The 24,377-nt window shown below is 42.9% G+C and overlaps 5 protein-coding genes across 5 annotated transcripts in view; 1 reads left to right on the top strand and 4 right to left on the bottom strand.

Annotated features, from left to right (window-relative positions):
* Window positions 1-11: 11 nt before the first annotated feature.
* On the top strand, window positions 12-3,177 carry LOC121543045 (aldehyde dehydrogenase, mitochondrial-like; the record flags this gene model as incomplete). The annotated part of the gene is given in 6 exon segments (XM_045212831.1): window positions 12-114; window positions 808-992; window positions 1,287-1,451; window positions 2,128-2,285; window positions 2,435-2,549; window positions 2,734-3,177. Coding segments are annotated over 6 exon segments (759 nt in total), but the record flags the coding sequence as incomplete, so codon positions are not given.
* LOC121543846 (taste receptor type 1 member 1-like) lies at window positions 2,869-4,369 on the bottom strand (the record flags this gene model as incomplete). Its single annotated transcript, XM_041853987.2, has 1 exon — window positions 2,869-4,369. A coding segment is annotated over one exon (987 nt), but the record flags the coding sequence as incomplete, so codon positions are not given.
* Window positions 4,370-6,256: 1,887 nt separating this feature from the next.
* Window positions 6,257-13,192, bottom strand: LOC121556099 (taste receptor type 1 member 1-like). The gene is made up of 6 exons (XM_045212819.1): window positions 13,176-13,192; window positions 8,154-8,454; window positions 7,162-7,908; window positions 6,955-7,047; window positions 6,580-6,700; window positions 6,257-6,276 (listed from the first exon to the last, which is right to left on the bottom strand). The coding sequence occupies exons 1-6, from the start codon at window positions 13,190-13,192 to the stop codon at window positions 6,257-6,259; spliced, it is 1,299 nt and encodes a 432-aa protein (XP_045068754.1).
* A 99-nt stretch (window positions 13,193-13,291) lies between these two features.
* Window positions 13,292-17,128, bottom strand: LOC121556067. Its single transcript, XM_041869941.2, has 9 exons — window positions 16,416-17,128; window positions 16,205-16,317; window positions 16,001-16,104; window positions 15,741-15,915; window positions 15,538-15,649; window positions 15,369-15,457; window positions 14,453-14,523; window positions 13,594-14,327; window positions 13,292-13,426 (listed from the first exon to the last, which is right to left on the bottom strand). Exons 1-9 carry the CDS (start codon window positions 16,980-16,982, stop codon window positions 13,370-13,372), a joined length of 2,022 nt encoding a protein of 673 aa, XP_041725875.2. The 5' UTR covers window positions 16,983-17,128; the 3' UTR covers window positions 13,292-13,369.
* An 867-nt stretch (window positions 17,129-17,995) lies between these two features.
* The window catches only part of LOC121556068 (dual specificity tyrosine-phosphorylation-regulated kinase 1B-like), a 68,782-nt gene continuing 62,400 nt past the window's right edge, over window positions 17,996-24,377 (bottom strand). Inside the window, 4 exon segments of the mRNA XM_045212815.1 lie at window positions 17,996-20,520; window positions 20,523-20,802; window positions 22,560-22,663; window positions 23,364-23,667. Of these exon segments, the coding sequence (XP_045068750.1) occupies window positions 20,042-20,520; window positions 20,523-20,802; window positions 22,560-22,663; window positions 23,364-23,667 (1,167 nt within the window). The 3' untranslated portion in view covers window positions 17,996-20,041.

Below are 24,377 nucleotides of genomic sequence, written 5' to 3'. Positions count from 1 at the left end.
TATGTGTCCAGGTAGGTCACCTGATCCAGCAGGCATCTGGCTCCAGCAACCTGAAGAAGGTCACTCTGGAGTTGGGAGGAAAGAGTCCCAACATAATCATGTCTGATGCAAACAGTGAGTATGGCTCCTGGCTGCTTTACTTTTTAGATGGGCATCCAGTTAGAAATATGAAAAGAATGGGAACACTTAATTTGGATAGTCTGCTACAGATTATTTAGCAATATCTTCAACAAAGCGTGGTGTCCGTTTTATTTATCAAGTATCAATTGCAACAGGCAGCTGCTACTTTTACAGCGAAGGACATCTACCAAAGGAGGCTGATGGGATGAGCTATAGGAGGACGGCCTCATTGTAATGGCTGGAATGGAATCAATGGAACGGAGTCAAACATGTGGTTTCCATATGTTTGATACTGTTCCATTAATTCCATTCCAGACATTACAATGAGCCCATCCTCCTATCAGCCTCCTCTGACATCTACTAAGGTGTGTGCATGTTTGCCTGTGTGTGTCTTATTTGTTGTATTGTGATTGCTGTGTCTGACTTAGCCGATATGTTTCGACTTGAGGTTCAGCAGTAAATAAACCTTCCCCTTCAAGTCGAAACCTAGCTCAGCCATTTTTTTAAAACTAGTTTTTAAACTGCCTTTTTCGTCAGCATGCTAGGCTAGCTAATGGCAAAGCAGCCCATTGTATTCCACAACACTTCCGGCCCAGTGTCAATTTCATGGAATCCAATGCTGCAGAACCTCAAGTCGAAACATATCAGCTATGTATGACTGTGTGTTCTCTCTCTCTCTTTCTGCAGTGGCGGAGGCGGTGGAACAGTCCCACTTCGCCCTGTTCTTTAACCAGGGCCAGTGCTGCTGTGCCGGTTCCCGTACATACGTGCAGGACACCATCTATGATGAGTTTATGGAGCGCAGCGTGGAGCGGGCCAAGAGCAGGGTGGTGGGAGACCCCTTCAACATGAAGACTGAGCAGGGACCCCAGGTTTGAAATACTGCATGGTGCACAAACACACCCAGACGAGTAGAGGAGTTGAAGATGCACACCCAAACATAAGACACTGGATGAAAACAGAAGAGCTGCACACTCTATTGTACTCAAGTAACTGTGGTACCAGCATTTCCAAATGCAGAGGCTTTGTCAGAAAACAACTACAAGAACGCACTTGCATGCATACATATACACAAGCACTTGTAGTCTGGTTTGGTTTATAGTTTTCTTCCTAACACATTAATAAGGCACCCACTTACAAGCTCTATAAAACGGTTCCCTATCTAGGTGGACGAGGAACAGTTCAAGAAGATTCTGGGCTACATCAGCAGTGGGAAGCGTGAGGGGGCCAAACTGATGTGTGGGGGAGGGGTGGCTGCAGACCGTGGCTACTTCATCCAACCAACCATCTTTGGAGATGTCCAGGATGGCATGACCATTTCCCGTGAGGAGGTACAGCATGGCAGTGTCATTATTAACAACTCACTCTTCATGAAACTGGCTGTCAAGATCCACCATTTTGGCTCTTGAGGCTGCCTTGACAGAATCCCCCTAATGGCTATACCCATGAAAATGAAAAGAAAAGCCTGTATATTTTGGTTGTCTAAAGTATATTTGTGTGGCTATTTTAAAGCTAGAATCCTTATTTGCTACATTCATTTTTGAACTTGTAAATTAATGATATATACCCATTGATTCTTAAAGAATAGATCGTATAAATGCCTCATGAGCTTAGTTCAACTGTCGTACCCCATCAGAACCCAAAATATAAGCTTGTTTTACTCCAGTGTTTGGAAACAACAAATGTAAACAAACACTGTATAGCCTCAAAACATGGTTAAAACTATACATGTGATATCATGGATGGTCAGTCCTTGCATCCATTGCTCTGTCTATGAATTTGAGTGGTTACATTTTTCCAGCCCCATCCCTTAGCTTTTTAGCGAAACTGGGGCGAGGAGAACACTTTGTTTCAATTAAGTATTCTAGCTTTAAGGAAAGTAACCAGACAAGATCATACATGTGTAACATGTTCTCTTTAGAGAAAATATCTCTTTAGGTTAGATTCTTTACATTCCTTTCTCCTCTATAATATTGATTGTTTCTCCCTGCCTGTGTCTGTGTTCAGATCTTTGGGCCGGTGATGCAGATCCTGAAGTTTAAGACTCTGGAGGAGGTGGTTGAGAGAGCCAATGACACAAAGTACGGCCTGGCAGCTGCTGTCTTCACCAAAGACATCGACAAGGCCCACTACATCTCTAACGGACTCCGCGCTGGCACTGTCTGGTACGCTGATTTCTAGCTTACTTTATTTTACATTACGTCCATCAAATTGTCAATTTCTTTCCGTAGTATTAAGGTCCAGAAGTTGGCTGAAGTTGACCTATTATAATCTGCTAATTGTGTGTGTGGTTTGTCCATTTCTTTCTCCTAAGGATTAACTGCTATGATGTGTTTGGCGCCCAAGCCCCCTTCGGTGGCTACAAATATTCTGGTAACGGTCGTGAGCTGGGAGAGTATGGCCTGGACAACTACACTGAAGTGAAAACAGTAAGGACCCTATCACCCCCACACTACTCTAGGATAAAATATTCAGGCCACATACGTAAATGTATGAACGCTGTTGCCACGTTACATATGTAATAAACAGCAACATCTCACAAGCAACTTTATGTATGTTCACAAAATGTGTTAATATCAAAGCTTCAAAAACATATTTTATTCTTTACCTCAGGTAACAATCAAGGTCCCTCAGAAAAACTCGTAAAGACATCTGAACTCTGCCTCCAATCAAGGAAACTGACTGACTATAGGAAGGCTCTATGGGACTAAATCAGCCTTCATTTTGTTTATCCTCAGTTATTGTTGGACTTTGTGTTACTTAGCCTCTGTACGCAGCTCTAACTTCATGTAAAGAATGTCCAAACAAGATGAGAAAACAATTACAGGCATGGTGCTGTTAGTTTACCACCAGCTTGTTGTACAGCCTTGTCAAACTTCAACAGCTTATTTTAAGCACACCATAATATTTCAAAATACATATTTCAGTCATTATGTTCATCCTATTTTAATATGGTGAATCCCTGCTACAATTCAGAGTATTTTAGTACTCCTGTAGATTGAAAGTGTGAACTTTGAAAGGATTTTGGATAATAAATGCACTTGATACACGCTGTTACTTGCTTTTAACCTACTGTTTTCTGATTGGACACAAAAAATAATTTAGAAAGTGTTGTATTAATGGGAAAACAATTTAAATGCTTTTAAGGAGGAAAACAGTATGGGATTACAAAATATAGATAGACTGAAAAGAAACAAAACACAGTATAGGCAGTTCTAGTGCCACACAACACAGGTCATATGACATTATCAACATCTGTACATTATCTAGGTTGAAGTGTGTAACTCTGGATTGCGGTTTGAAAATAGGCTGCTGTATTACGCTCAGGTGTAACGATAATGATATAGCATTTAGGGAAGAAGTAACCAAAGAGAATACCATACAGACTGCACAACACAGAGAAAGGATTGACGGAGAGTGTCTGCTTTCCTTTGGTAGACAGGTGCACCGTCAGAGAGATGACCCAAGAGATGAAGAAGATAAGCAAGCTGAAAGTGATAGATTTACCCTCGTTGTAGTTTTTGGGCAGGTCAGTTCCCATGTAGGCAAAGCTAAAGCATGCAATACCCAGCAAACCTGCAAACAGTACTATCAAATAAAAGATGGGGAGGACTCCATATGTGCAATCCAAAATGACCTCGCTATACAATGTTATCTGATTGGGCCTGGGTCCTTCAATTGCTATCCACAAAGTGCACAGAAACAGCATTATGACAGTGGTTGTGATAATAGTGATCCACTGTCCACCATGCTTGACCCAGAAATCATATGCTTTGGGTAGTTTGGCGGCCATTTTGAAGATGCAGACAATCTGGAAGGAGCGAACAGCGAGACAGGACAGGCAGGCGACATAGAAGACTATAAACACAGAATTGCGTAAGGTGCAGATGGCCTCTGTGGGTTTGCCGATGTAGAGAAAGACGCTGATGGAGGACATGGACAAGCAACACAACATGAAGAAGCAGAGCCTCCCACCGGCTGACTTCACCACAGGGGTGTCCTTCTTACAAAGGAACAGAACCAAGATGGCAATTGAGATGACGATGATGGAGCTGGCCTGGAACATCAGAAAAATGACCAACGGAGCATCGGAATGCAGATACTCTATAGTGCGCTTAGTGCATGATGTACTGCCATTCCTGGCCCACTCATCCTTTTGGCATGCTATGCAGCTGTAGGGATCGGCTGTTGGGGGAGGAAGGGAAGAGAAAGTCTGGGTGACAGATGCTAATATGTGTACAGATAACCATCATTCTTGTCATGTGATTCATAGGTCATACAGTGCCCTCCACTAATATTGGCAACCTTGGTAAATATTAGCAAAACGGGCTGTGAAAAAAATGTCTGTTGTTTATCCTCTTGGTCTTTCATTTAAAATATTCACAAAAATCGAACCTTTAATTGAAGTAAAATGATTGAAAATAATTAATGTGAAATAAATATATTTTTTCTCCAAAACATGTGCCACAATTATTGGCACCGCTAGAAATTCTTATAAGTATATTCCCATTCATATTTTAAGTTTTTAAGTTCACCTGAGTGATTAGGAACACTTAAGTGGTAAGCCATGACTTCCTGTTTCACTGGGGTACAAATATGAGGTGACACACAGGCCAAGTTCCCATAGTCATCCATCTCTATGGGAAAGACCAGAGAATACAGTAATGATGTGCGACAAAAGGTTGTTGAGCTGCACAAATCAGGAAATGGCTATAAGAAAATAGCTTAATGGTTGAAAATGGCCATTTCCACTATCTGGCCAATAATTAAGAAGTTTAAAGCAGCTGGAGATGTTAACAATCGGCCTGGAAGAGGACGTGTGTCTATATTGACCCCACACACAGTGAGGAGGATGGTTAGAGTGGCCAAAAAATCTCCAAGGGTCACAGCTAGAGAATTGCAGATGTTAGTTGGGTCTTGGGGTCAGAAAGTCTCCAAACCTACTATCAGACATACATAACCACAAGTTGTTTGGGAGGGTTGCCATAAAAAGCCTTTGCTGTCATCAAACAACAAACTCAAGCGCCTACAGTTTGCCAAACGTTACTGGAACTTGCAATGGGACCGGGTTCTATGGTCAGATGAAACCAAAATAGAGCTTTTTGGAAACAAACACCAGAGGTGGGTTTGGTGTAGACAGAAAGATAGCCATGCAGAGAAGTTCCTCATCCCACTGTGAGGTATAGTGGTGGATCTTTGATGTTGTGGAGCTGTTTTTCTTCCAAAGGCCCTGGAGAACTTGTTAGGATACATGGTAGCATGGACTCCATCAAGTACCAGCAGATATTAAATCAAAACCTGACTGCCTGTGCTAGGAAGCTTAAACTGGGCCGTGGTTCGATCTTCCAGCAGGACAATGATCCAAAGGACACCTCAAAATCAACACAAAAATGGTTAACTGACCACAGAATCAATGTTTTGCCATGGCCATCCCAGTCCCCTGACCTAAACCAAGTGCTTAAGTAGTACTTTAAAGTATTTTTACTTAAGTCGTTTTTTGGGGTACCTGTACTTTACTTTACTATTTATATTTTTGACAACTTTTACTTCACTACATTCCTAAAGAAAAGAATGCACTTTTTACTCCATACATTTTCCCTGACACCCAAAAGTACTTGTTACATTTTGACAGGAAAATGGTCCAATTCACGCACTTATCAAGAGAACATCCCTGGTCATCCCTACTGCCTCTGATCTGGTGGACTCACTAAACACAAATGCTTTGTTTGTAAATTAATGTCAGAGTGTTGTAGTGTACCCCTGGCTATCCGTAAATAAATAAAAAACAAGATTGTGCTGTCTGGTTTGCATAATATAAGGAATTTGAAATTATTGATACTTTTACTTTTAATACTTAAGTACATTTTAGCAATTCCATTTACTTTTGATACTTAAGTATATTTAAAACCAAATCCTTTTAGACTTTTACTCAAGTAGTATTTTACTGGGTGACTTTCACTTGAGTAATTTTCTATTAAGGCATCTTTACTTTTACTCAAGTATAACTTTTGAATACTTTTTTCACCACTGCCGAGGCCCACAAGCTTGGGCCTCGGAATCTGAAGGATCTGGAAAGATTCTGTATGGAGGAATGGTCTCAGATTCCTTGCCATGTGTTCTCCAACCTCATTACGCATTATAGGAGAAGACTCAGAGCTGAAGGGGTGCCAATAATTGTGGCACACATATATTTGAGAAAAATATTTGTTTTATGATAATAATTAATTTTTTCTTTCAATTATTTTACTTTAATTAAAGGTTAGATTTTTGTGAATATTTTGAATGAAAGACCAAGAGGATAAACAATATACATTTTTTTCACAGCCCGTTTTGCTGATATTTACCATGGGTGCCAATATTAGTGGAGGGCACTGTAAATGGTGCCAGGTGTTCTTCCTGACCGCTTGACCTGTCCAGGAAAGACTCCAGGCAATAACAGAAAGTCATGTTGCTCTGTACCTGTGTGGTTGATGTACTTTCCATCAGAGCAGATCTCACATTCAAAACAGCAGGCGTGGAAGCCAGTTTGAACTCTTCTGGAGCCAAATTTACACTCACTAGAACACTGCAGGACTGGAGCCTGCAAGAAGTAGGAACAGCTTAAAATAGCACTGTGGAAAAGACCAGCATCAGTTATCACTAATTTGAATACAACTCAGTGTTTTGATCGTGTGTAATGTATACTCACATGCTTTTGAAGAATTTAGTACTAACCTTTGTGCCCTCAAACCAATGTATGAGAGTTTCATTTATATGGAAGCTTGGTGTGGGGTTGGTGAGGTATGAGCCAATGTTCACATTAGAACATGTTCCATATTTGCAGTCCCAGTGTACAATGTCGTAATGAGCCGGTGGGTCCCCATTCTCATCAAACTCTATACTTTGATTGTCCAGTTTGAATTTGACCAGTTTTAGTGCCTCAGTGACCTGGGAATGCAAGATGAAATAGTCAACTTAAACGATAACGTCAATGAATAATCATACTTTTGGTGATGTGGTTGACCATAAGGCTTCATGTTGAAGGAGATGCAGCGCACTTACCATGTAAGGATAAGCGATGATTTCTGAGTTGGCACAGATCCGTGTCCCACACTGCAAAGTATTGTGGAGTGCATGAGCCACAGCATGCACTGCAGAGTAGATGACAAAGCTGTATGTCGGGTCCTCTCCAATAATTGTCTGGGCACTGGTGGAGATGCAGTCAGGGCAAATCTGACCACATCTTTCCTTCAAGTCCATGTCAGTGCATTCATTCTCATGTCTGGATTTTACTGTGTTGTTAATGAACTCATCAAATCCTCTCAGGTCCTTGTGCCTCTGGACAGTGACACCTAAGACCGTCCCTATGCTCTCAATCTGACTCTTCTTGATCAACTCTTTGTTCATAGACCATGTCTCACTAGCGATCCATATCTTCTCCTTCACTCTGAGATCTATGGCCTTCTGGATGAAAGGAATGACAAACTCCACATTGGCAAAGACTACAATAACCCGGACATTGAACATGGCTATGTTGTTGAATAGATGCCCTATTAAGGATTGGTTTTGGGGAATGGTGTCTTGGTAAGCCAAACAGATGTTAGCTGGTCTAATCTCATCCTGAAAAACTGTCAAGGCATCTCTGCTGTAGTCATTGTCACCACCGATGAAAGCCACCCAGTTCCAGTTAAACTGTTGGAGTATACGGACTATAGCCTCCACCTGATATTTGTCACTGGGAATGGTTCGGAAAAATGAGGGAAATCTCGTTTTGTAGCTTAGTTGGACACTTGATGCCCCATGAGTCACCTGTTGAAGTAAAACATAAAACGATAATGCTTTTGTGAGAACAAGGATTGTCATATTTGAACAAGCATGCAATGCCCTTCATATCCATTCCCTTAATTACTTTGCAGCATTATTCAAATCATTACAGTACAGGTACATTTATATTACAGTGTTCTACAGACCCAGTCCTGAAGAGTACAAACAAGGCAGCTACTGTATAAATAGCACCATTATGAGGTTATATTGTGTCATAAAATACTACTTACCATTGGAATCATCTCCGACATATACAGAGGGGCGACACTGATGGTTTGGCTGCTTCCAAACGGGCCAGTGACTGAGATGACTTTAGGTCTGTAGTGTGTTCCGTTCCACACAGGGATGGCTCCTCCTCCCTTTTGGGTCAGAAAGTCCAGAGCAGCCCAATAACTGAGCAAGTCAGAGCAGTAGTCGAAAATCTCATAGCCCAGGCTCACACCAGGCAACAGCTCTGTGGAGTTGTTGATCTCTTCAATAGCAAACCTCATGACTTGGATCTGCTGGTAGCTTGCTGAGGAAAATTTAAACCTTGGATGTAGAATAAAAGGTTGCATAGGTTTATTGTCAAAATGTGTGCAAAAACATTTGACATTTACCGTATAATTTTTTTCCGGTGGTGAAAGCAGACTTCGCCTTACCTGTGACATTGAAACGCTTCAGGTTTTCTGTTCTCAGTATCAGCCGCTGTATCAGTCACTCCATACTTCTCATGCAGCTGGAATAGACCTCCCAGAATGTAGTCTCCATTCAGACGGAGTTGTGGTAAAGAGGAGCATGTGTCACTTTGTTTCATCAGGTGAAATGACACCATCACCACAAGAAACAGCATTGTAGGTTTCTAAGTAAGAGTGAGTTGTTAGATCAGAGGCTGAAATTCTCTCCGTCTACTGAGGTGACAGATACTAATCATCTTTCACTCTGTTTTACACGTTGCGTTACTTCCTTGTTTGTGTTCTGTGCCTCAGATACCTGGATAACCACATCCACCTATCCATGGTCAGGCTATTATGGAAACATGTCGAGGTTTATGAAAATGTCTGTCAGGTCTTTCACACATCCCTTTATACAAAATAGACATTTCCACCAGAGGAGGCTGGTGGGAGGAGCTATAGGAGGACAGGCACATTAATGGATGGAATGGAATAAACAGTAGCGGTGCGTGGATAAAATCACTGGGGAAGCCAAGCCAGAAAAAAAAGCCATATTACAACCTGTGTGTTGCGATAATTAAGTAGTTTGCTCTGTAACCTGTTAGTTCGTATGCCTTGCCACTGTGATATATAGGCCTAAGGCCGAGACAATAAGACACTGGCAGAATAAATTCAACCACACCTTTGTTTCATCACAAAACTGGAGAGCAACCACTGTCTGGTGAAGTCCACAAAGCATATTGCATGTAACAAACAGTTACATGACCTACAGCATGGTCAAGCAAGTTATTGTTTCCGACATTTTAGGACCACTAAACAACTATTGATTTAGAACCACGCAAAGAAAACATGAGCTGCCTCCACTATTCCAGCACCATTTCAACATCATCAAATCACCTGTGCTTAGTATAATACAGAGACAACTAAAAGACACCAAAAACAATTTAGTCCAATCAAAATAAGCTAAATATGTGGCTGTCCATGGTTCTGAATTCTGTGTGCGTGCGTGTTCGCGCAAATAGAAAAAACATGTTGACTCACCCTACATGTAGAGAAACGCCAATGCCATCCTCCGCTCTTTCATGTTGACGAAACGACCTATCACTCTGTCATACAGTAGACACTTTCATTTTTTGTTGTCCTAGGCTACCTGTCTAAAATGCTTGCTCGCTAGCCTAATTTCCTTCCATAGGCAATGTTAGCTAGTTAACATTAGCCTTCTACGTCTAGCTACATATTGAACTTCCATTCTCTCTGGCCAGGGGCACAATGTATGAATTTATGGTTGGATCAGAATCGCCATTATAATCATTGGCCAGTACAGAGAATTAAGTAAAACCACAAGTCCAAATCCCTATCTCCATCCATGGCTAATTTAGGAAAGGGACAATTTTAGCTAGCTAGCTAGCCACCAGAGGACAACAACACAATGAGATTCACAACGAATTTCTGTCAATGATGTATGCTCTCGATGCAATGTGATTGGAGTGAAGCCAAATCCAAAACGGGCTTCCCTTTACACTTTTTTTTTGTGCACCAGGACCATTCACAGTTGAGCTCAACACTGATTGGCTATTCTTTTATACTTTTTTTATCATCAAGGGAGGCCAAATGCTCGCTGGCTTACCTTGCATTCAATGCCACACTCTTTTGGACCAGACAGTATCAGATAGATGGCCTACACATAGACAGAGGGGCGCTGTTGAGCTCGCTCTGATGTTTTCTCCAGTGAGATACAGAGTGACAAAATAAATTATTTTATGTTTCTTTTTTTCTTGGTCCAATTTTTTGGGAAGCCTGGCTTCCCTTGGCACTCATGAATAAATGGAACGGTATCAAACATGGAAACCACAATGCGCCGATCCGTCTATACAGTGCATTCGGAAAGTATTCAGGCCCCTTGACTTTTCACATTTTTGTTACGCTACAGCCTTATTCTAAATTGTATTAAATCATTTTTCCCCCTCATCAATACCCCATAATGACAAAGTGAAAACAGGTTTAGAAATTCTTGAAAATGTATTTTAAAAAATTAAACACTGATATCACATTTACATAAGTATTCAGACCCTTTACTCAGTACTTTGTTGAAGCACCTTTGGCAGCGATTACAGCCTATTTTCAGGTCTCTCCAGAGATGTTCGATCGGGTTCAAGTCCGGGCTCTGGCTGGGCCACTCAAGGACATTCAGAGACTTGTCCTGAAGCCACTCCTGTGTTGTCTTGGCTGTGCGCTTAGGGTCATTGTCCTGTTGGAAGGTGAACCTTCACCCCAGTCCGAGGTCCTGAGCGCTCTGGAGCAAGTTTTCATCAGGGATCTCTCTGTACTTTGCTCCATTCATCTTTCCCTCGATCCTGACTAGTCTCCCAGTCCCTGCCGCTGAAAAACATCCTCACAGAATGATGCTGCCACCACCATGCTTCACCGTAGGGATGGTGCCAGGTTTCCCCCAGACGTGACGCTTGGCATTCAGTTCAAAGAGTTCAATCTTGGTTTCATCAGACCAGAGAATCTTGTGGTTTTTGCTCTGACATGCACTGTCAACTGTGGGACCTTATATAGACAGGTGTGTCCCTTTCCAAATCATGTCCAATCAATTGAATTTACCACAGGTGGACTACAATCAAGTTGTAGAAACATCTCAAGGATGATCAATGGAAACAGGATGCACCTGAGCTCAATTTTGAGTCTCATAGCAAAGGGCCTGAATACTTAAATAAGGTATCTGTTTTTTGCAAACGTTTCTAAAAACCTATTTTTGCTTTGTCATTATGGGGTATTTTGTGTAGATTGATGAGGATTTTTATTTATTTAATCCATGTTAGAATAAGGCTGTAACGTAACAAAATGTGGAAAAAGTCAAGGGGTCTGAATACTTTCCAAATGCACTGTAGGTCCTCCCACCAGCCTCCTGATTTCCACAGTTTTTAAACCCAGAGGCGCAACATCGCGAGACATCCGGGAACGCTTGAAACAGACAAAGCAGACCAGGCCAGGGTTTGGTGTTTGAGAAGTCAATGAGAGAAGTGAAAAATTCTTCCTTAGTTAATTTTCTCTAAATCTAAAGGCACAACCTAGATTCGAGCCAGTGTTTTAAGTATTACATTTACATTTTAGTCATTTAGCAGACGCTCTTATCCAGAGCGACGTACAGTTAGTGAGTGCGTACATTTTTTCATACTGTAGTTGAACATGTTAATACGCCAACCTCGTGAAAGTGACAAGTTTCATTTTTCGTCAAAAAAAACTTTATCTAAGGAGTGCCTTTGACTTGACCGCCTACACATGCGCAGTTCGGTGCAAGACCTCATTGCATTTTGGTACACTAGAAGTACCTTCATTTCCAATGGGACGCTGTGTTTGCATTGCAGCATTGCGTTCTGTGTGGTGCATACGTTGGATTTATCGAACGTATGCGTCAAACTGTATGCGTAGACGGCTGGACAGAAATGGTAGGGGAAGGTGAATATTGAACTTTTGTTGCACAAATATCCAGATGATGCTGCATACCATTTTACGCAAAGACAATGTCGGTGTGATCGAATCGTTAGACCCGATGACGAGTTTGTGCACAAGCTTAGCTAGCCAACTTCGCCATGACATTGCCTACAAGCGTTATCTGGGATTTCTATTGGATAAGTAGGTCTACTACGCTGAAAGAGTCAAGTATGTGTGTGTGACAGTGTGAGTGCAAGTTCTCCAACACTGCATTATGCAATTTACATATGCTCATCATTCATTTGCATGTGAAAGGCACTGTTCATGCACCACTTGTTGCCATCCCCACAAAATAGCTTGAAAGAGTTTTACATCAGTCCTGCCTAGGGTTGCATGTAGTGACCAAGATTGCATCTATAGACATGGCAGCTCTGTTTCTAGCTCCTAATGCTAAATATGTGTATGCGACCAATACAATTTGATTTGAAAGGGAGGGTATATTACTGGTAACTTTCAAAGTTTACCAGTAAACTGCCAGAAGTTAGGTAATTTCAAGTTTCTTTTGAATTTTATCACAGGACATCTAGTGGCCTTTTTGGGTACTTCAGATTATCAAAGGTGTCTATCTCTGGCCCTCTGTGTGGACTCATCACATGTAAAATATATAAAATAAAGATGATTAAAATGTTTTAATAAATAGTATGACAAAGCTGTAAACATGATCCTAAATATAAACCATCAACCTAGTGAATACAATTGGTGTTTAATATGAGGATTTCCACATTAAATATTTTTTTTTTTACACACTTTTTTGTTAATGTTTTGGCACCAAACTGGTGACAGTTGTGAAAAAACTTTATTTAAAATAATGCCATTGTTTCGATTTTTTCATTAATTAGGCTATTTTCTCATTAACCATGTGGTGTATCCACTAGAAACTCATGGACAATATGGACCCAGATATGAAAATAAAACACTATGAATGCATTTTTTAAAAGTTAAAGTATAAAGTTAGCTACACTACCATAGATTGCCTGTTAAGTACCAAAATAACAATGTTCCAGGAACTTTGGTAAATTACCTGTGGCTTTGCAACCCTAATCCTGCAGTCTTCCCTCTCTCTGAGCTCCCTGTCATTTTTTGTGTGTAAAATAGTTGTACCTTTCAGAGAACGCCATACGTTTACATCTTCAATATGCACCCCCCCCCCCAAAAAAAAAGATGTATCCCTCAAATGCCCAGCTACCATGAAAACATTGAGCTTTGTTCATTGCTTATAACAATTCAAGTGTAATTTAATATTCAATCATACAAGGACACTTGTGTAATTCTTCTTATGAAATATTTCATTTAAGTTAATTTAATGTCAATGTTCCAATAGGGACAGAAGTTTCCAGCACAGCAAGCTTGTCCTGAAAATAAGAAAAAGGTCAATTTTAAAACAGCTGGTATGACATGAACACTTGAAATGATTGCAACCGAAACTGACATTAAAACTCAAGTACGCGGCATTGAAACATTCACTAGACTAGATGAAAACGCGGCATTGAAACATTCACTAGACTAGATGAAAACTAACCTTTGTGGATGGTTTCCAAAACCTCCCCAGCTCCTCCTCCTCTAGGGCTGGTCCTTGGTAGTCTTCTCTCCACTCGGCAGGCTCCACGTACCCCTGCAGAAACACTGCCGCTTCGTCCTCCAAAGGCATCTGTCCAACCCCCACTATCTTAACCTTCGACCCTTCTCCCCCAGCAACCTGCTCCTTAACTTTATTTGACACCTCAGCATTCGCGGTGACGACACTCAACATGTTCCTCTGAGCTACCTCCGTAACCATCACAGTATTTCCCTCCGAAATATTGCCAGTCTTGACCTCCTCAGGTACATGTTCCAAAGTTACACTTTCTGTCACTTGGTCTGTGCCATTCTCTACAGCCTCCACGTCAATCACCTTCTCAGCCCGTTTGTCCTCAATCACCTCCTCCACAGCCACTTCTTTTCTGGCTAACACCCCCTCCTCTCTCACGCCTATAACTGTCCCTTCCTGCGCCCCCTCTTCCACCACCTCTACCTTATTCATAACAACGACTGACATGTTTTTCTCCTCCTCCCCCCAAGGAGTGACTGCCAAGCTTTTAAACTTCACCTTCTCCTCCACTCTATAAGTGACTGCCAAGGTCTCCTCCACCCTTTCCTCACTGTCTGGCTGTCTCTCCTCAGCCTGAATGGGCAAACTCTTCTCCCTGCCCTCCAACACTCTCCAGGGTTCACTGGTGATCAGGCTTTTCACTGAAGGAGACATCAAGGCTGGCCCTGGTTACAAACATCAGGCAAAACCACAGGAACCACAGGTTACAGATCAGCATACATTGTATCAAAGAATGAATCTAAGATGAGGGAAAAAAGCTGGTCCAGCTTGAACTATGTTGTATACTTACAAATCTCTGACACCTCACAGACAGAATCACAGCAGGAGCACACAGAGGGAGGGCCATACAGCTCCTCCCACCTAACAGGACACATAACCATGACAATCAGGGGTGTAATCATTAGTCTGAAACGTTTTGCAACAGAGATTGTTTACTCCTAACAGAAAACGTTTTGCAACAAAAACGAGTGGTTTGCTTCCGTTTGGTTTCTAGTGAATAAACCCCTGGTTAACCAGTGCAAAAAATTATGTAGCATGACATAACTGAATGACTTAATGATTTCATTATTATCTGTGTCCAAAACACACTAATCATGACCATCGTCTATGTAACTTGTGACGTAATTCTTGAGACCATGATTGTGATAGACAGTGGTGTAAAGTAAAAATACTTTGAAGTACAGCTTTTTTGGGGGTATCTGTACTTTACTATTTATATTGACAACTTTTACTACAGTTATTCCTGAAGAAAATGTACTTTTTACTCCCATGCATGTTCCCTAACACACCAAAGTACTTGTTACATTTCGAATGCTTAGCAGGACAGGTAAATGGTCGATTTCACACTTATCAAGAGAACTCGCGGTCATCACTACTGCCTCTGATCTTGCAGACTCACTAAACACAAATGCTTTGTTTGTAAATTATGTCTGAATGTTGGCACCATAAATAAATAACTCGTGTTGTCTGGTTTGCATAATTCAAGGTTTGAAAAGATTTATAGCATTTACTTTTGATACTTAAGTATATTTAAAACCAAATACTTTTACTCAAGTAGTATTTTACTGGGTGACTTTCACTTGAGTATTATTAAGGCATCTTTACTTTTAATCAAGTATGATAATTGGGTACTTTCCCCACCACTGGATATAGAAATAGATCAGATTGGGCAAGGTTGCTGATGAGACTCCAAAAAGATAGTTTACCTTCCCACTGCTCTATTGTACGTGCAGGATTTGGCGCTCCGCTTTGAAGTGGATTTCCTGACAGTCATAGTACAGTGCAGGTAGAGACGCTGTGGAACAGAGTATGATATTATATAGGTCACTATTCACTAGTGTAACATTTGTGTGCCATAAAAGGATATAGCCTAACCTTAGCAGTGATTTGGGGGAACAGGAAAGCATCCACAGTGAAAAGCAGGACATTTGACTCTCTGGAGAAGAACTGGGATTGACTGCCTTTCCGCTTGCTGTCCACCATACATCTAAAACACATACATGCGGATATAACCATCACTAGAATAGACACAAACGCTATACCGTCATCAGTGTGTGAGAACTTAAGTGTTTGATTACCCAAAGTTGTGAATGACCTCGAGGCGGGGTGTGGTATTTGGGTCCTTGGATGGCGTAACAAAGCAGGAATCAACAAACACATTCTCATCTTTGGGGACAAAAGCAGCGTAGGCTTTGAAGTACATTGGCTCCCCAAGCATGTAGCTCTCTTCTGACAACAAGTGTTCCCATTGCGCTAGATTTGGAGAGAAAAATTGGCCCCTCTTTCTCTGTACCTTAAATCAACTTGGCAACTCTTGTAATGGGACATGTTTACTTACCATTGCATGCAATGAGCCTAAATATGTGTTTGCCATTCATACTCTTCAAGAGAGTGCGGTCATGCACCTCGGGGACATAGCCAACTTTGTAGGAGTAGTGGAATCTGGTAAGGAAATGGATGGTAAACGGCAAAAACCACTCACACAGTAGAAGTAATATGAAGTATAAATGCCTACTGTAGGCTATTCTACTGGGCACTATACCGGTTATAAATGCACTGAATGGGGAGGTTGAGAGGTATGGCTCTTATCACTGGCCCTTGTGGTTCTGGAGAAAAGCGAAGTGAGCTGGAGTACACCAGCTGGCCATTCATGGTCTGGAAGTAATTAACAGCATAAAAGTACATATTTTAGCGTCAGTTTAAGTGTGCGCCTAATGGATAGTGTGGTCAAAATGTATCCAAACACATTTTACCGTTTGAGTACTGCCACAGTCATTCAGGTTATAATGGAAGTAAAAGAAAAGTGTGGTGACCCGGGTGACGGGGCAAGCGCCCAGGAAGAGCATTGAGGCCAGACACCTAAACCGTAGTTGACCTCTGTTGACGCGAACGGAGATCTGGTTGTACCCGCACAACACCTCCACTCCACGTGGATTACTCACGGGAGAGACTTGGTTGAGCTCTGGACTATTTTGTGGCGGGAGTAAGAGGTTGGTCAAGATACTGGGAAAACGTATTTTCCCGGCGACTGGTCTGAACAAGTCCCTATCGACGACGGGAACCGCCGAGTGCTGGAACATGGGAAGTAAGTAGTATGGTGGTTCTGACCGCGGGGCACCGATGGCATCGTCTTCCCCTATCCGAGGCCTGATCACCTCACGTACTGGTACATTGCCCGGGAGGTGCCGCTCCGCAAATTGGTAGTTTTGATGCACTTGACCACCCCATCTGTCGACATTAAAATCAGCTTCCGCGGACACTTGTGTGAATGGAAAGGCAGAAATGCAAACAGACAAAAACATCCACGCAACTTGTTCCATGTTCAAAGTGGCCAAAGCCGCAGAAAAAATAATAAAACGCTGTAGCCCAGAGCGCCTCCCGGACACACTGTTGTAAGCAAACGGTTGCAAATTAGAGTGACCATTCAAAGATTCATCTTGTAGGCGCTTGATAATTGCGCTCACCTGGTTTTGGCGCAACAATTACGCACTTGGCACACACGGGGACGTTCGTTGCATGTAGGATACTGGGCGTAGTTGATTAATTAATGATTCGCTTAATTGTATTTGCAATGATATATGAACGCGTATTTTGCATAGCCTACTATGTTGTTACAATGTAAACTTTCTGAGTATGTAATTCACTTACCTATCCACCAGATGCCAGTAAAACGGTGCTCTCTATTTTACTCAGTAACTTGTGTGAATAAAACACTTGACCTTCACCTGTTATATTCATATTCAATAACTCTCAACTAGGAAGAATGCAATGTATGCTGAACATGAGTCAAACTGTCCTAAATTGGTTCTAATTGCATGTAGTTTTATGGTATAAGTCACCATACTGCCCCCCCCCACAGTCAACATTTTGAACTAAACAGCATTTGCCATTGACAATTGAATAGATAATTGGAGGATTGTGCCAACGTAAGCTGCGACCAAAGATACAGCTAGGGGCATAGAGTAGGCCATTAGGGTAACAACAACCTGTCTTCTAACACTTCCAGTAGCATGTGTTCATCAATCGTTACCTCCAGGAAGACACTGGTTCAAACACAGTGGAGACACTATGTGTACTCAGTGTAACCTTGTGATAGTCAATCATTAATGTATCTAGCTATACTGCTATGTTTACACATACTTTACTCAGAGCTTCCTGCTACTGTATATTGGCAACAATAAAATAGTCGCAACAGTGCAAGACTCTCCAAACGATGAGACTGATTCCTAATAAGTTCATTAGTAGCCACACCAACTTTGTGGTTCTTCATGGACATCATCCCCACCACACCCAACACCAGTTACACTCAGGTACAAAAAAATAATGAAATAACTTGAGGTCAAACGCAAATCTCAGATTTATTATGCCATGTCAGTGATCACTTAGTTATTAGCTTGCCACATCAACACTTTGTCTTTGTGCAGGCCTACTACTGTATGCACATTGCTCAAGATGAGGGTCTGTCGACTGAAAGATGAAAAAAGCAGAAAGCTGTGATTTGCATTTGACCTTTGTGTGCAAAAGTATACTCTTTATTCTTATATATCCACCTTTATTCTTACCCAGTTTCCCCCATTCAGGCCCCGCCCAGTGGCTGACTTAAACTAAGTCAGTGTTTTAATACCACCTTTAACTGTTACATTTAGTCAATGCCCAACTTTCACCTGCAGGAAGAAGGCAACCAAACAAAAAACAGAAGAAAACAGGTTAATTTTTACCTTTTCTTTTTCTTGTTAAATAGTAATAAATACATGAGATGCAGTGGTTTATTTTTCCATTTTTTCTGAAGCAGGAGGGTTAAAAAGTTTCATTTTTATTTATTTATCTCTGTCTGTTTTCTTTAGCAGCAATCCGAACATGGTTGAAAGTGGAGATAGCAGCCGAGAGAGAAGTAGTTCACTTTTTTGACTTGATGGCAAACAGCACTCACAGAGTGTCGTGAAGGAGGGAGGGGGAAAAAAAATACATGAGAAAGAAAAGGGGGCAGAGAAGTCAGTCAGGGGGGCGCTGTAGGGGTAAGGAGGGCATGAAAGTGTCCCCTCATATGTAAGTACTCCTCCCTCCTGCTATATATTGCCCCCCTCCCCCCTCCCTTCCTTCCAACAGAAAAATGGGGCAGAGAGGAGAAGAGAGCGAGAGATCGAGACAGAGAGAGTGAGCAAGATTTGGCTTAGCATATCCAGAGTTAATCCAACCCAAAATGTGTTACGTTTCTGTAGTTTACGGTCCAAAACAAAATGGAGTAAGAAAAGACAGAGAAAGAGAGAGAAAGAGGGTGAAAGAGTCTGGTTAGATGGTGAAGTAGAAGGCAGACTATTTTTAAACAAACAACAGGGAAGCATTTTGGTTTTCCTTGTGGCAAAATGTTTTGTTGTTTTTCGTTCTTCTTGAATCACTTCCTCCTTTTGTGTAAAGTTTTGTTCCCCCTCTCCTCTTGAAAGCGGCTCACTTCGGCAAATGTTTCAGCCTCCTCATCGTATAGTTTCTCACTGTGTGGTGACTACGGGTTTTGTCATTTGCTTCATTTTATTTCTATGATCTGTTTCATAGTTTCAGATATATAAGCCATTGTGTCAAGCAAGAGAAGAATGGAAACATTTAAAAATAAAAATGTGTTTCGGGGGTGAGATATACTGAACTGAAAAACAAACTAAAAGACTCCAGTTTGTTTGTTTCTATGTGTATGCGCAAGTGTTTTCTGTCGGTCAGCAAATAAAAAAAACTAAACCTGTATAAATAAAAGGGGTGAATAAATAAAGCTCTTCTGATCTCCCCACTTACCCTCCTCCTCATGTAGTGATGTTTAATAAATAAAACATGTACAATTAAACCTAGACTTCAGAAAAAATAAACAAACAAAATTAAAATAAAAAAGATTGAAAAATAGCATAAGGGTACTCTCTCGTGCCTCCCTCTTCTTAACCAACAATTACCACTTTTCAAACCATTCATCTACCTTTGCGGTCTTCATTCCAAAAAACAACCCAAACAACAAAAATCTCGCTGCAAACCTTTCCTTAAATCACATAAAATCAAATAATATAATAATAATAATAATAATAATAATAACAATAAAAACAAACTTATCTGAAACTTTCCATTCCAACTACTGAGCCCTGTTTCTTTCCTTCAACAAAAGAAAAACAAAGTGAAAAAAGGATAAAAATAGTTTCAAAGCCTTCCCCTCTTACTCTCCCTCGACCTTCTCCCATGCAAAACAAAACTCAATTCCTTTGATATTTCACAGGTTTGTCTCTGTAACTCTGTATGTGTGGCCATATTTGTTTCAAACTCGAGTGTGTGTAATGTATATGTGTGTTGAAATTGTAATGTTGTCGTTGTTAAAATTGTATGGCTTTTGGAATTTGTTCAAGATTTATCAAGAGTTGGCCGCGTTCTGACCGCCGCCTCCTCCACTGCCGCACACACCCATCATGGTGGACTCATCAGAATCCGGCCTCCCCCCGCCGCCCCCTACTCCCCTGGGTGGGGGCCCCCCGGTGAGCATCCCACCCCCGACCACGCTACCCTGGGGAGGGTTGTTATTGTTGTTACTGCCCGGGTAGCATGGGGGGATGTATCCAAGCCCGGAGGCAGCGACCAAGCTGTCCTGAGAGGCTGGGGGCTGGGCCAACTGTTGCTGGGAGCCGGCGGGGAGCGGCTGGGGGGCCGTGACCGTCCTAGTCCGAAAGGCAGAGAGGCCCAGGTGGAGGTTGGAGGAGCCGTACTGGCTGGAGTCCAAGCTGGATGGGGGCGGCATGATGGAAGACTGACCCAGATGGTGGTGGTGTGTGAGGCTGAGCTCGATGCTGTCCGGCATCTGTGGGGAGGAGATGGGCATCAGCGGCTGGCCCTGCGGCCCTGTGAAGCCTGGCCCTGGGGCTGGTTCCCCTGCCCAGTCTGCCGCATGCCCCGCCCGTTGCCGTGGTGACCGCCGTAGATGGGGTGCGGGTGGTGCGGTTCCATCATGCCCCCGACGCCGCCACCTCCCAGGAAGTGGCGCGAGTGCTGCGTGGCCGCCGGCTTGTGCAGCAGCAGCTGGGGGTATGGGGGGTCGCCGACGCTACTGCCGCTGTTGGACAGGGGACCCATGCCCCCCTCTCCACCCGGCCAGAGGCGCAGCTGCTGCTGAGATGGAGCCTTGGAGGTGGGGGTTGAGGAGGAAGATGGGTCATCGTTAGAAACAGAGAATGCAGTATCTACAGCATATCATACAGTGAGGGAAAAAAGTATTTGATCCCCTGCTGATTTTGTACGTTTGCCCACTGACAAAGAAATTATCAGTCTATAATTTTTATGGTAGGTTTATTTGAACAGTGAGAGACAGAATAATAACAAAAAAATCCAGAAAAACGCATGTCAAAAATGTTATAAATTGATTTGCATTTTAATGAGGGAAATAAGTATTTGACCCCCTCTCAATCAGAAAGATTTCTGGCTCCCAGGTGTCTTTTATACAGGTAGCGAGATGAGATTAGGAGCACACTCTTAAAGGGAGTGCTCCTAATCTCAGTTTGTTACCTGTATGAAAGACACCTGTCCACAGAAGCAATCAATCAATCAGATTCCAAACTCTCCACCATGGCCAAGACCAAAGAGCTCTCCAAGGATGTCAGGGACAAGATTGTAGACCTACACAAGGCTGGAATGGGCTACAAGACCATCGCCAAGCAGCCTGGTGAGAAGGTGACAACAGTTGGTGCGATTATTCGCAAATGGAAGAAACACAAAATAACTGTCAATCTCCCTCGGCCTGGGGCTCCATGCAAGATCTCACCTCGTGGAGTTGCAATGATCATGAGAACGGTGAGGAATCAGCCCAGAACTACACAGAAGGATCTTGTCAATGATCTCAAGGCAGCTGGGACCATAGTCACCAAGAAAACAATTGGTAACACACTACGCCGTGAAGGACTGAAATCCTGCAGCGCCCGCAAGGTCCCCCTGCTCAAGAAGCACATATACATGCCCGTCTGAAGTTTGCCAAAATTGATGTTCACTTAGTGTTGTGGTCAGATGAGACCAAAATCGAGCTCTTTGGCATCAACTCACCTCGCCGTGTTTGGAGGAGGAGGAATGCTGCCTATGACCCCAAGAACACCATCCCCACCGTCAAACATGGAGGTGGAAACATTATGCTTTGGGGGTGTTTTTCTGCTAAGGGGACAGGACAACTTCATCGCATCAAAGGGACGATGGACGGGGCCATGTACCGTAAAATCTTGGGTGAGAACCTCCTTACGTCAGCCAGGGCATTGAAAATGGGTCGTGGATGGGTATTCCAGCATGACAATGACCCAAAACACACAGCCAAGGCAACAAAGGAGTGGCTCAAGAAGTAGCACATTAAGGTCCTGGAGTGGCCTAGCCAGTCTCCAGACCTTAATCCCATAGAAAATCTGTGGAGGGAGCTGAAGGTTCGAGTTGCCAAACGTCAGCCTCGAAACCTTAATGACTTGGAGAAGATCTGCAAAGAGGAGTGGGACAAAATCCCTCCTGAGATGTGTGCAAACCTGGTGGCCAACTACAAGAAACGTCTGACCTCTGTGATTGCCAACAAGGGTTTTGCCACCAAGTACTAAGTCATGTTTTGCAGAGGGGTCAAATACTTATTTCCCTCATTAAAATGCAAATAAATTTATAACATTTTTGACATGCGTTTTTCTGGATTTTTTTGTTGTTATTCTGTCTCTCACTGTTCAAATAAACCTACCATTAAAATTATAGACTGATCATTTCTTTGTCAGTGGGCAAACGTACAAAATCAGCAGGGGATCAAATACTTTTTTCCCTCACTGTATAAATGTCAGTTCCAGCTGGTATAGAGGAAGAACATGTTGTTCCATGCGATGAGATCCGAGACATCAGAGTGAGGTCAGATTTAAACCTCCGCTCACCTGTGGACTCTGCATCTCGTAGTCTGAGTGAGTAACTGCACTGTTGTAGTACCGGTTACTGTACCGGTAATTCCGGTTGTCATTGGAAGAACCGCTAGATCCACCTGGAGAGAAGGAGTAGGGGATGAGACGGGGAAAATACACTTGGTCAGTCAGAATACACAATAGGTTTGTTACATCAACATACTGAGTCCATCACTGCTGGGAACATAACCTGCTGCTGAGCTGCTGAACATGGTGCTGTAGCTAAGGTGACTATCTGTTGCCATGGTGAATGGGAGCTGTAGCCGTGGCAGAGGAGAGGCCGCTGAGGCTGAGCTGTTGCTATGGTGACGCTGTGCTGCAGGCTGTAGGGACTGAGCTGCGGCTGAAGTGACTAGGAGCTTGTTTCTATGGAGACTGTGTAGCTGTTGCAGAGAGAGGGGCTGTAGGGGCTGGCTGAGATGTAACATTGAACCACCATCATTATGACGCAGTAGACTGCAGTGTTCCCCCGAAGACTATGTAGGTGGGAGGGATCTCCCAGACAATATCCTTTACAGTACTGTACTAACCAACATTGCTTCAACGGGCTTTCAATAGCTCTCAATCTAAGGACTGTGTTTTTCACAAACATAGGGGGAATTATCTGGGGGGGAAACACTGCAGTAGGAATATGGGATCGAACAGGCTGCCAATGTTTAGAGTTTGTTCTATTGAGGTTTGACCTCTGCAGTGGCTTCCGCTAGATGTTTCCCCATGCAGTGGACTGTGAGTGTGGCTTATGGTAAAGGTATACTGTATACTAACTGCTGTGTCCCGTACCGGAGCTGGAGACGGAGCTGGTGGTGGAGGTGGAGTGGCTGTGGTCCATGGCCGGGCTGGTGGAGGTGGAGCTGCTGGTGTTGGTGCCCTCGTCCGTCGTCTTCTTGAAGAAGTTGTGCTGCAGCGCGTAGAAGGGCGTGATGCGCGTCTTGGGGTCGTAGTCCAGCATGCGCAGGATCAGGTCCTTGAACTTCAGGTAGTCGCAGGGAGCGTGCCCCTGCTCCCCGCCCCGCCTCCCGCCAGGACCCCCGGTCTCCACCCCCAGGATCTCATGGAGCCGCCGCGTCGCAGGAGGCTTGTACTCCTGAAGAGGGGGATAGAGGGAGATGGAGAGGGGGGAGAACGGAGAATATGGATGTGGGGAGGTGCAGAGAAACGCTGTTGAGTTCTCATTTTCTTCGAGGCAGTTTTTGTGACTTTTAGTTATTATTATGGTTGAATTTCACACATGCAAGCATGCATGTTGTTATGATGGTGAAATGGTTGATGGTCAGTAGAATGCATATTATGAATAGATAACTTTCACTAATTAGGCCTACTTTATCCTTTTTTACATAACACCAAGCCAGTGATGAGAAGCTTGAATGAATGAGACCTCCAACATGTATCCTTACATGGTCTCCGGTCTAAAGACCATCAGCTCCTAGTCCTAAAACTAACAATAAGTTGTCTTGTCTTATCCTGCAATTCACTTAACCCCTAATCGTCTAGTGAAAATACATGCTTAGACCCATAGGTGTGCACGTGTGCTCACACACACACACACACACACACACACACACACACACACACGGTGTGCCTGTCTCTGGGGTGAGATGGCTGATCCCCACCATCTCTAATGTCTTTTGGACAGAGTTAATTAACATCTGATCCAAACCTTTCTCCCCCTCTATCTCTCACCTCCACCGTAATCCAGGCCTTGTTCAACCTCCACCTTTCATCTGCTTTTACTCCTTCATCTCATCAATCTATCCCATAAAAGGGTTAGCGTAGCTATGTAATGCTTCTGATACA

Source organism: Coregonus clupeaformis, unplaced genomic scaffold (genome assembly GCF_020615455.1).
Source record: "Coregonus clupeaformis isolate EN_2021a unplaced genomic scaffold, ASM2061545v1 scaf0053, whole genome shotgun sequence".
NCBI lineage: Eukaryota > Metazoa > Chordata > Actinopteri > Salmoniformes > Salmonidae > Coregonus > Coregonus clupeaformis.
This window is presented reverse-complemented; position numbering and strand designations above follow the sequence as displayed.